At 46.4% G+C, this 12,532-nt stretch overlaps 1 protein-coding gene across 4 annotated transcripts in view; it reads left to right on the top strand.

Annotated features, from left to right (window-relative positions):
* Positions 1-12,532, top strand: part of TAOK2 (TAO kinase 2) — an 867,950-nt gene that overhangs the window by 361,429 nt on the left and 493,989 nt on the right. For all 4 annotated transcript variants that reach the window (XM_085618801.1, XM_085618799.1, XM_085618802.1 and 1 more), the window contains exons 7-8: positions 4,677-4,778; positions 8,002-8,047. In XM_085618801.1, the coding sequence (XP_085474927.1) occupies positions 4,677-4,778; positions 8,002-8,047 (148 nt within the window). The remainder of the gene's footprint in view (positions 1-4,676; positions 4,779-8,001; positions 8,048-12,532) is intronic.

Here is a 12,532-nt window from a genome sequence, read left to right on the forward strand (position 1 = left end):
AATTGGCCAGTTGATGGGTTTCTATTTATTGTTCCTTATGTTAAGGCTTTATTTTTAACTTTCAGGGCATTTTTTTGCAGTTCTTAAAATACAGCACAAACTCAACCAAGCTAGTGTATCGTTTTACATGAGTGCAATTTACATTATCCAAGGTGACATTAATTTTTCATAGACCTGGGGAGATTAAGTGAATTGCCCTGAATCACAGGAAGTTGAGCCAAGGCAGAGACTCCTACCCATTTCCTCAATTGGCTGCTTTGACTGTAAAGCCACATTGTGGGTAGAGAGAGGCATGCCGCAGCCACATGTAAGCTCGCCTTGTTATTGGCTTGACGTTCCAATAGGACCTCGAGGTGAGCCAGAGCCATGCTTGAGGCTTGAGCTTTCACTGGCTCTGCCCACCTCTATAACTTGCCCAACTACTACTCAAAGCTACCAACCGCCACTTGTAAAACAAAAGGTGCTTGCAAAAGATAATTTTAGAGCCCAGCAAGGAAGCTGTGTGGGCTGATGACAAAAATCAGCACGGGGAATAGAACACCAGTCTCACAGGTAGGCAAAACACATTCACTTTTAATTAGCAAGGCTGATAAACAAACCAGTCGTGTGATTGTGGTCCAGTGAATCGATAGCACAGATCTTCCCATGAAGTAGAACCTGAAAAATGGGGGGTTCTACTTGTAGACTTTTCACATTGGAGCGGCCCAACTTGTTTATTTATTTTCTAAGCAAAATGGATTTGTGTCTGAATAAACAAAAAACAGGCATGCTGGCTATGTGATGTGGACCCATCTTTGCCCTACTGACCAATTGTCATAGCCTCTCGCACTCCTTTCACAAGATGAGGACATATCACTGACCTCCTTTAAATGGAGGTGTTCAGGAAAGAAGAGGTAAACACGAAGTTTCTCCTTAGCAGCTGCCAACAATGGATGACTTGTGAACTCATTTCAAGGGATGCTTAAACAAAAGTAGTGCTTCAATGCATACTGGACTGAATGATAATTATAAAAAAAAAAAAAAAGTTACAAGAGTGAGAGATGAGCCATTTGACCGCTTTGTGTCTAGCTACGGAGGCTGCTGCATTAGTGGGAAAAGACTGCTTGTGAATTCCTTTCACCTCCATGCGCAGTAAAGCAAAACGTTTTTAGGTCTCGCCTGAGCCAGCGCTTTAGCGCTGCTCTCGCGAGAGCTTTTGTAAAAGGGGGATCTGGAAGTGCAAACTAGTGCTTTTCAGGCCTCCAAATACAGTGCATGTGCGCCGGGCGAGCGCACCATTTGGCAGCCTGAAAGCACTAGTTTGCACTTTCAAATCCCCCGTTTACAAAAGCTCATTTCGCGGCGGCTTTGATGTTCTCAGTGAGCCGCGTGGCCACTGAGAACATCAAAGCCGCTGCGAAAGTGCTCACCATTTTCCACCCCCTCCCTTATCCCACTTCCTGCTTGTTTCACAATGGCGACAGCTTGTTATAAGTGGAGGTTGGGGACAGAAAACACCTTGCCACCCCCTCTCTTTTACAAGTTTTACAGAAAACACCTCCCCCCCCCCCCCCCCCTCCCTCCGCGCACCACTCTCTTCCGAATTTTCATCTAAAGCAACTGGTAAATAAATGGGGGCACCCTTTATTCCACTGACTACCTACATATGACCGCTTTTCTTGCTGCCTTTAAAAAGCTCAAATCCCTCCAATTACCTGATCCGCAACTTGTAGTCACCTGTGACGCCCCTTGTCCCCTAGGCGAACCACATAGCAGCATCACAGCACGCCGCAGGCAGTAACAAGCAGCCAGCCTTTCGTTGCCACCACCACCCAAGTAGATGCACAGGGATGTAAGACCTTACAAGTGAGCAACATTCAGAGAGGTCCTTTACCAGACGCATGAAACCAGGGTGGAACCCTACACATGTTCCCGCTGACTATAACGAACTCACACCAGCGAGGCAATACTTTACCTGTTAGAACCCTAATCTGCGATTTTAAACACACAGAATTTACACGCATACGAACCACAGAACTTCGAGCACTTCGTTTCCCAGTCTGAATTTGTATATTGCACGTTTTTAGGAAATTATTTGCACTGCAGCCCTGTATTCTGTGTCCCCCACCCACCCGAAAGTACAAAAATAATCCACACACATATATCATGTAAAAGTGCACATTCCTGCAGCCTCGGTGCAGGTCTGCAGTCTTTCACATAGTTTCACAGCCCAGCGATGCGCCGCTCACGCCCCGCCCCCAAATACTGTAGGATTTTGAAAACTTCGATGGAGAGCAGGGGGAGAAGGGGGCTGTGCAGTTGGGATCTTGTAAGGAATTCGTGCCGCCTTGTTCCTCAATTTGCTGCCCGTATGACCCCCAGACTTTCTGGCGTCAGGAACTATCTTGTGACCAAGGAAAATGGGGGGTGGCGGAAATTAATTGCACTTTTCAGGCTGCGGTTTCAATGGAAACAAGCATTTGCAATGCAATAGGTCTCGCATTTATACGAGTTTGAGCTATTGGCATTGTAAATGACAATGCTTTTTATTTAAGTTTTTTTTTTTTAAACTTAAATAAAAGGCACTGTCATTTACAATGCCAATAGCTCAAACTCGTATAAATGCGAGACCTATTGCATTGCAAAAGGGTTGGCTCGTTCCGCTCTGTGCATCAGCGCGCCCATCTCTTTGGGCGTTAGCTTCACAGTGGCCCACCCTCCTGCTCCCGAGATACCCCGAGGCAGCCCGTTGGGTTCCGCCATTCTCTCCACATTCACAGAATCCACCATTTCCATACCACTAGTCTTCTGTCTCCAGAAACAGCCAATCTCCCACTGCGAGCCTGCCATGCTGTGCTGTAATCATGAAGACAGGACCAAAAGACTAACCAGTAACGTGGCGGGAGGGGTGAGGGACAGGAGCACCAGCCACAAGGGAGAGTGGGAGGGGCTGAAATGCCTAATGCGCTTCACAGGAAATCTGGCAGAACAGCATAATAATTAAAATTTAAATGAGAAAGGCATGCAAAATGGATACGGTCATCAAAATAAGTTTGCTTTTTAAATTAGCGATGTGGCAAAACATACAGAGCTGCCAACTTTGAGGCTGAGGAACTGGGTTCGAGTCTGTGTCAGCTTTCTCCATACCCACAATAACATGGCTATTGTAACAAATAAAATTAAACAATGGGGAATCAACACCAAATATGGAACAAAAATAAAATCACAAATGCCGATCCTACTACAGCAATGGTTCCCTCCCTTCGTGAACGTGTACAGGATCAGGTGGACAAAGGGCGCGGGAGCAATTCTAAGAATAAGAGTGCGCTGACCAAACCATAAATAAACCAAAGTTTAGGGGGACATGTAATGGGCAGGCGCCATGAAAGTGAAAAACGCACTCAAAGACGGCACAAAAAGCAAAGTTTCATCAATGAAAAGGAAGGAATTTAGAAAAGCACATTAAGGAACATGTGGAAAGCGATGGCTGTGATGAAAGCCCACATAGTAGATACGGCATGTGTTGAGGGACTGCGCATGCGCTGCCTTGGCTCGATATTAAAAGGACTTCTTTGGCTTTCCTAAGTAATATCCCCATAACTGGCATCTTCAAAGCACCTATCTGGTCAACCCCCCACACTTTCACTAATTATTACTGTATGGATGTTTTAGCTCATCAACAAAGCTATAGTTGGCCCGGCAGTCTTACATGCACACTTCCAGTCTTTTGTGCAATCATGGGGCTAGCCACTGCATATGGGAGGACTGCTTTACAGTCTATGCACAGCATCTGTATCTACAGGTACAGATGCCACAAACGGAAACTGTTTCTCTTTAAGCATCTATTTGTGACGTTTAGTATTGTATATTTACATGTGCCCATCCTCCTACCCCCTGGGAAGTTGGTTGTCTTGGTACTTTCTACATTCCTTGTCCTTTATCACAGTCCTCTTTACTGTATCCTTGTGCTCCGTCTACGTCCTCTCCTTCTGGGTGGGAAAAACAATCTAACAATGGAGCCAATGCCCATCTGCATTACCAGTCATGGGTGGAATCACTATACCTCCTGACTTACATGCATACGAGCCGAACACTAGATGGCTGGAGTACGCACAGCATGTGAATCTACAGTACTATATGCCTCAAACAGATGCTTACAGGGTAAGTAACATTTTCCTTCTGGCTGTTTGAACTTTTCTGACAAATACAGCCCTTTGCTAATTTATTTTATTTTACTCTTTGCCAAACCTGGATCACAAATAAGCCAGTTCTTCATTGAACAAAATCTGTAAACGAGATAATTGGGAATTATCATGCTTTCTTTTACTTCATGAACTTGAATTTTATTATTTGTGCTTGTTTTTGTTTTTATTGTAAAATATTTGTAAACTCCATTTATACATTTTTAGGCTGCAGGGCTATTTGAGGAACATTCAAGTATGCTATGTATTTATGTAGCATATGATTGGGAATGGTCATTCTAAATTGGAGCACTTATGCTTTGTTGTAGCATAGACTAAGGGCAGCAGTCCGTGTTCAAAAGCTTCTCTATGACCGGATTGGTTACAAAAGGGAGTTGGTCTCATCCCACTCTTCCAAAGTAACCTTCCTATTAGTACCTAGATCTGCCTCCTATTGAAGACTTGTGCAAGTGTACTTCATATTTGTGTCATCTTTATGCATTTTTCCCTGTACAGAAATGGCAAGACATCATAAAAGAGGTGAAGTTTCTGCAAAAGCTCCGACATCCCAACACCATTGAGTACAAAGGTTGCTACTTGCGGGAACATACTGCTTGGGTATGTAGAGGTACATTTGTATAGACAGCTATGTTGGTGTTGGCTCAGGCGGGTTAGCGTATTGCTTGATGGGCCTATGATGCATTTATGTGCTTAGTTGCAAAAGCTGTTCTGATCCCATCGTCCATGTCATGTGCCAGGTACTGAGCAGCATAAATAACTGTGTGGAGCCAGAAAGGGGCTGTGGATAACCCGGCTGGTGAGTCCTGTCACTCACTGTAGGGTAAAGAGGAGAACCGCTCTTTCACCTTTGAATATACTTTGTTGGATGCATCTAATGTTAACAATTTAGTATCATTTGTCAAATGTTTCTTCAAGTGTTTGATGTAGACATCCAAACCTTCTCCTTGCACGTGCTATTACTGAGGCTAAATGACCCGTTCATTCAGACATCTCATGAATCCCTGACTTTTTAGACACATGTAGTCTAGGCATTCCACCTTTCTCCACAGCCCCAGTCTCTCAAGGTCGGTTGTCTCTGGAAGATTCAGCATCTACCAATCTCCACAATACCTGACTGACATCTGTTTCAAAGTTTCTGCTCTTGTTATCATCCCCTCGATTTTAGGATTGTTATGTGGCATGGACAAATATGTTACAGAAATACTCCTCCCTTCTTCAGTCTTTCTTATGTGAGGTACATTTTAAAGAAAACCAGACACAGCCCCTGCTTTACATGTTTGAGATAACCCAGCATCAAATGTAACTTACAACATGCCTTTCAATGGCCCTTCTTTCACACAGGAAGACACTTCTGCTTCTAATGCAGGGGCTCTGACTTCCAGGTGAATTAAGTGTTTGATAGGGTATCATAGTATCATCAAATCATCTATGCTTCACAACCTCTCCAGCATTTTCATTTTCCATAGATTAACATGTTGCAATGAAATGTTATTTGGGATTTTGGAAATCTGTCTTCTCATAATGTGAATCTGTTAAATATAGATTGTTGGACCACTCTTATACTTCTGTAACATTTTCCTGCAAGGAGCGAAGGTGTGATGAGAACTTGACTGAGGGTTCCAAGCTCCAGGTAGAAGGCTGGAGGTGCAGAAAGCCTCCATGTGAAAACTGATTCAGTGGAGGTAGTGATACTTTTAGAATACCATCAGGTATATACTGATATTTCAAATAAATGCACACTTTCTGAAGCACAAATGACTTCTTTGAGATTAAGGGCATCCTGCACTTAATCTGTTGTATTTAGGAGCAACACTGAATTGGAACAAATGGAACCTTTGGTGCAAGATCTCATTGTGATTGGACCCACCTTCTGCAGTTTACTTGGTATGGGCCATTATTAGTTCAAAGCTTATCTATCATCAGAGTTGCCATGCTAGGAAGTGGCTTAAAGTAGAAACGCTTGAACTTGGAGTCTGGTGACCAACCTGCTGCGTTCATCATGGCCTCCAAACGTGCCCTCAGAGAGAATGCTTCAGAAGCCTTGCTCTTCTGGTAGAATGTGCCTCAAACATCTTTGTATCAATGCCTGCTTCTTGCATGCCCATCCAACCCATCTTGAGATGGTAGGAAAAGACACACCTCTGTGTTTTTTCCTGATAGCAATAAGGAGTTGTCGTTGAGATCTTCCGTCATGACTTTGTAAGCCTTAATGCATCTCAAAACGCACAGTTTCAGAGAATCTGGAACAGCCAGATATTAGACCACACAAGAGTTGGCTTTTGTTCATCTTGAAATGTGGAACATAATTACTTCTGAAGTAAACACTCGTCCAGTGATGTCTAATGCCCGGACATCAGATACTTTTCTTCAGGAAATCAAACATAGGAGAGAAACCAATTTAGCTGATGTTAGGAATGGGGTTTCTGGTTGGCTAGGGTATGCAACTAAGCCAGGCAGAACCCACCACTCTAGTCGGGGGCAATGGAGTTAAACACTTAAGATAACCCCTGCTTCGCTCCTTGGTAGCTTGGCCGAGCAGTCAGGCTTTTCCCAGAGGCAATGTGTAAAGCGTTTGCGCAAAACACACACACCAGTGAGACTTTAGACACACCACAAACAGGGACTTCACATAAAGTAATATTACAAAATATCCTTTGTATTAGATAGATTTAATACACTTTAGACCACGATCACATAAATCACTGTGCCACTAGGCACTTGTCATGACGTTATATGCATGATAATCTCCATTTCATAGGTAGCACACCTAAGGTGTAAAGCATAAGTAACTTAATTCACCATGAGGCCCCAGGTACAACATATTAGGCCCAACATCGTTATGCCTGCCAAAATCTAATCTGTGCCCCCTCCACCTCACTCTGTAGTGGGGCAGGTGCTGCTCTCTATTGGTAATCCATAGTAGGGAAATCTGTGCCTGGTGCACACAGTACCTGTAAATACTTCTCAAAGCCTTTTTATAATGCCTTACTGAATCCAGTGCAGCGCAAACTCTTGTTACTTCTTGCTGAGCCCCCCAGATCATTTACTCTTGCCTTGAACTTGGGCACTTCTGAGAGTATCACTTATGCTATTCCAGAGTGTACAAGACTGGACACGTATCTCGCATGGTGGTAACAAGTGCATGTCGTGGGCTAATCCTCAGTCAGTTGTGGATGTACCCTATGGAGTATTCCTCCTAGCTACCGGTCATCATTCTCTGGACTGCTTCTTTGTCGTGTACGGATAGCGACAGGAAAGCACATTACTATTACTTCACTCCTCCTGTGCATTCCTGATGGATAATCCTCGGCACACCTCCATAGCGTGCTTGCATGCAGTGTACAGTGCATGCTTGTTGGTCGCTTATCAGTCAATATGGGGAGTATGTAGATAATTTGCCATTCATTATTTCCTGTATCCAGTGCATGCCTTGGGCTGAACCTCTGTCACTCGCTTGTCTTTAGATTACAAAGAGACATTCTTTATCAGGTATAAGAGTGAAATAAAAATTGTGTTCTTCCGCTTACTACTTTTCCCATCAACACATGCTTTGGCGCAGCGACGTAAAACAAGATGTGAACACCACTCTGGTCACTTGTAAACAACACAGGAACGTTTACCGCCTAGCCCACACTGTTTCAGAACTCTGACCATTGTTTAGTTTGTTACCCGTTCTATAGTGTGCATTGTCACCTCATCAGTGGTGTTAAAGTCAGTATATTTACAGTACAATTGTCTTGTGGTAGTTATCTGCCTGCAAAGTATCATTAGATACATGACCTCCTCCTAATATATTTTTCTCTTGTTCTGGGAATCTCAGCTGGCCATGGAGTACTGTCTGGGATCTGCCTCCGACCTCCTGGAGGGTGAGTATAAGCTCTGCCAGTCATTTCAGGGTTAGGGTTACTGTACCTCAGCTAGACACTTCCAAACCCTGAAGTTCTGTGTCCTCTCATTTATTTGGAGGTGCTCTGCCTGGTAAACTAGTTTATTGGTGTTTAGTATAACACAGGGTTTCAGGTGGGTTGTGCTGGGCATTTTGTTTTGGATGGAGAATGCTGTCCACATTTGAATGCTGTTTTACTAGGTGATTCCCATGTGCAGAGCTTTTTGCCTGAACCTGGTGTTTGCTGATTTCCCTCAGTGGATTGGAAAATGCACTTTGAAAAGTGGCTTTATAATCTGTAAACTGTAAAATGTACTGTTCGAGGCATATGAGCTGCAGATTACACACTGTGCATAGATCGGCATCTGGTGTTGGGCCCGGATATTGCAGTTGTTTTTCTCTTGGAAAGTCTTTGGAAGTCACGAGGTATGCGACTCCTCCTTTGGATCATATTGCGCATGGGTTTCCGCTCCATCCTCAAGATTGTTTTTTTTCTGCCATCGGGCTCAGGTGTGTTCTTCACGCTCCAGTTCGGAACAGTTTCCAGTTCTTCTGATCGGCGCGCAATCCTCTCCCTTTCGACGGTATTGTTTCGATCGCGATCGCCACACTCTACGCAACTCATCATTAGAATCTTCGATTCCGGTCATCGACGAAGGCCTTCGGGCCTACCTGGCCTCCTGTCCTGGCTGATGGAAAGGACGCCATTCAAAAAGTGTCCTCAATGTGGGTCGAGGTTTCCCCACACCGATCTCCATGAGGTATGCAACCTCTGCCTCTCCCCACAACGCGAGGCAAGAGACTGTCCGGCTTGCAAATCCTTCCGTTTGAAGAAGACTATTCGGGACCGACGAGCAAGGAGAACAATGGCTCACTCGTCGACTTCGATCCCTAACGACATCTTCGGAGAAGGCGTCTATGTTCCGGAAGAGCAGCACACCGAAGAGGGCCTCGTCAGCGCCTCCGAAGCTGACCACTCCGATGTCGAGGACATCACTCGGCACAGAGTGGCGTGAGTACTAACATCGACCCCCACCCTCCACGACATCGAAAAAGGCTTCGGTCACGCTTCTGCCCTCGGGCCTAGGCACAACCAATGACACTGCTTCCCATACCTCGCTTTTGGGCCCGGTTAAGAAGCCCATCAAGCCTTCCGGCGGCTCGGGCTCGAGCCAGCCTGCCGTCGGTGCCGAGAAACACTCATCGGCACCGAAAAAGAAGACTGCCTCTTCCTCCTCCGTGCCTAGCTCCACACCAAAGCACTCGGCGCCAGAGACGGGCACTAGCTCCTCGGTACCGACACCATCCCCGGAGCCGAGTAAAAAACCAAAGGCCCTCGACTCCCACACCTCGAAGCCGAAAGTCATCTCGGAACCCCCCCTCCCCTGAAGACACAATGGGGTTTAACCAACTGCTCCATAGGGCTGCACAGTACCACGGAGTAAGCGCGCACCGGAGGTCTTTAAAGACCCAGTCAGGGCCAGAGTCATCAACCCTCGCATTGAGAAAAAGTATAAGGCCGCCCCTACAGACCCCACCTACATCAGAGGCCCCGCACCACTAGACTCCCTAGTTGTCTCCAATGCGAGGAAGCGTGCAAACTCCCAGGCACCCGATAAGGAGTCCAAACTCCCGGACGCCTCTGGCAAGCGTACAGCGTCCCAGACTGCCAACATATGGCGCATTGCAAACACCCAAGCACTTTTAGCAAGATATGACAGGGCACATTATGATGAACTGGAAGCCATAATGCAACACCTCCCTGACAAATACCAAAATAGGGCCAACGAGCTAAACCAGGAGGGTAAAATCATCACCAACACCTCCATTCGTTGCGCCCTCGATGTAGCTGACACAGCCTCTATTGCAATTAACACCAGCGTCCTCCTGCGTAGGCATACCTGGCTACGAATTTCAGGTTTCAAACCTGAGGTGAAGAGTTCCATCCTCAACCACCCTTTTGACAGAAACATCTGTTTGGCCCCAACGTCAACGTTGCCCTTGAAAAAATGATAAAGGACACCGACATGGCAAAATCTATGGGAGCCTAAGGAGCGCCTCTACGCAAGCTCCCAGGCGCTCCTTTCGCCGCTCTTCCTTTAGAAGCAACACCAGAGGTTACTCCGACAGCGCCTTCACTTCCTATAAGGCCCCTACCCAAACCTTCCCCCCCCCCCCCAACCATCCCACTCAGGTCGGGGGCAGACTCCGCAATTTCCTTCCTGTCTGGACTACCATCACCTCAGACAGATGGGTGACACCGATAATTCGGTCAGACTACTGCCTGGCACTAACATCTACCCCCCCCAAACATTCCACCCAAACAGCGCCCAATGTCACAGGAACACTTTTCACTTCTAAAGCAGGAGGTAATCTCCCTCCTACAAAAGAATGCAATAGAACCAGTTCCTGTCCGCCAACAAAACATGGGAGTTTACTCCCTATATTTTCCCATACCAAAAAGGGACGACACTTTAAGGCCCATCCTGGACCTCAGACCCCTAAACCACTACATACACTCAGACCATTTCCACATGGTCACACTCCAGCAGGTCCTTCCCCTACTCTCCCAGAACGACTTCCTTGCCACCCTAGACCTCAAGGACGTCTATTGCCACATTCCTGTTCACAACGCTCACAGGAAGTTTCTCAGATTTGTAGTGGACGGTCAACACTATCAATTCAAAGTACTCCCATTCGGAGTCACCACAGCACCATGGGTGTTTACCAAGTGCCTAGCGGTAGTGGCAGCACACCTGCGAAGACAACACATCCACGTCTTCCCATACCTAGACGACTGGCTCATAAAGGCCAGCTCATACAACCAGTGTGTACAACACACTCAACGCCACTATCCAACTACTTCACAAACTGGGCTTCACAGTGAACCACGCAAAGTCCCATGTGCAACCGTCCCACGTACAACAATACCTTGGTGCCACCATAGACACCTCAAAAGCGCTAGCCTATCCCAGTCCTGCCAGGATAGCAAGCATTCAGGCTCTACGTGCCAAATTTCAACAGAAGCACTCTCTTCCAGCTCGAGTGTTCATGCAACTTATAGGAATGATGGCCTCTTGCATATTCATAGTACCTCACGCAAGACTCCAGATGCGTCCTCTCCAAGAGTGCTTAGCACGCCAATGGAACCAGGCCCAGGGTCAATTGACAGATCTGGTGTTGGTAGACGGTCGTGCCCATCGCTCTCTGCAGTGGTGGACCACCAAAAACCTTTCCAAAGTGGGACCGTTCCTGGAGCCAGTTCCTCAGATAGTACTGACAGCGGACGCATCACTCTCCAGCTGGGGAGCTCACCTACTACATCACACCATGCAGGGCAGGTGGACAGCTCAACAAAAGATGCTCCACATCAACTATCTTGGGTTACTAGCCATATTCTTAGCCCTAAAGGCCTTTCAAACACATGTCTCAGGCAAGGCTGTCCTAGTCCGCACAGATAACATGACAGCCATGTACTATATCCAAAAACAAGGTGGCAGACACTCTCTGCAGCTTTCTCAGCTAGCACAGAGCATATGGAGATGGGCCATTGCCCAAAACATCTTTCTCCTAGCCCAACATGTCCCAGGAGGCCAAAACACCATGGCCGATCTGCTGAGCAGACAAACACAACAGATCCACGAGTGGGAACTCCATCCACAAGTTCTTAACCCGTACTTTCAAATGTGGGGGCATCCACAGATAGACCTCTTCGCCACCCACGAAAACGCCAAATGCCCAACCTTCGCCGCCAGGTATCCACACCCATTGTCCAAAGGCAATGCGATATGGATGAACTGGTCAGGCAGATTTGCGTATGCCTTTCCGCCTCTCCCACTCATTCCGTTAGTGGTGCGCAAACTACAGCAACACTCCCTCACTCTCATCCTAGTAGCTCCAACTTGGGCCAGACAACCGTGGTACACTTGTTCTCTCAGCGCCGGGACACCTCCTCGTGAGGTAGCTGTTCGCGCTATACAAAACTCTGTATTATTATTATTATTATTACACCACACTGCTGGAACTATCTGTAGCACCTTACCAAAAGTTACACCTCTCTCCACGCCTCTTAACCCAGAACCATGGAGCGATCAGGCACCCGGACCCAGCTCAGCTCAACCTTGCGATCTGGTTCCTGAAATCCTAGAATTCGGTTATCTTGATCTTCCCCCTGACTGTGTGAACGTCATTAGAGAAGCTAGACGACCTACCACTAGAGCTTGCTATGCAGCCAAGTGGAAACGTTTTGTGATCTATTGTCACAACAATAACTTCAATCCCCTAGATGTGTCCATTCAACATATCATAGGCTATTTACTACACCTACAAAGATGCAACCTTGCCTACACATCTATTAGACTGCACCTTGCTGCCATAGCAACTTATCTACAAAACAGGCAACATCTATCACTCTATAGAGTACCTGCCATCAAAGCCTTCATGGAAGGCCTCAAGAGAAGAATTC

This window comes from Triturus cristatus, chromosome 7 (genome assembly GCF_964204655.1).
Source record: "Triturus cristatus chromosome 7, aTriCri1.1, whole genome shotgun sequence".
Lineage (NCBI taxonomy): Eukaryota > Metazoa > Chordata > Amphibia > Caudata > Salamandridae > Triturus > Triturus cristatus.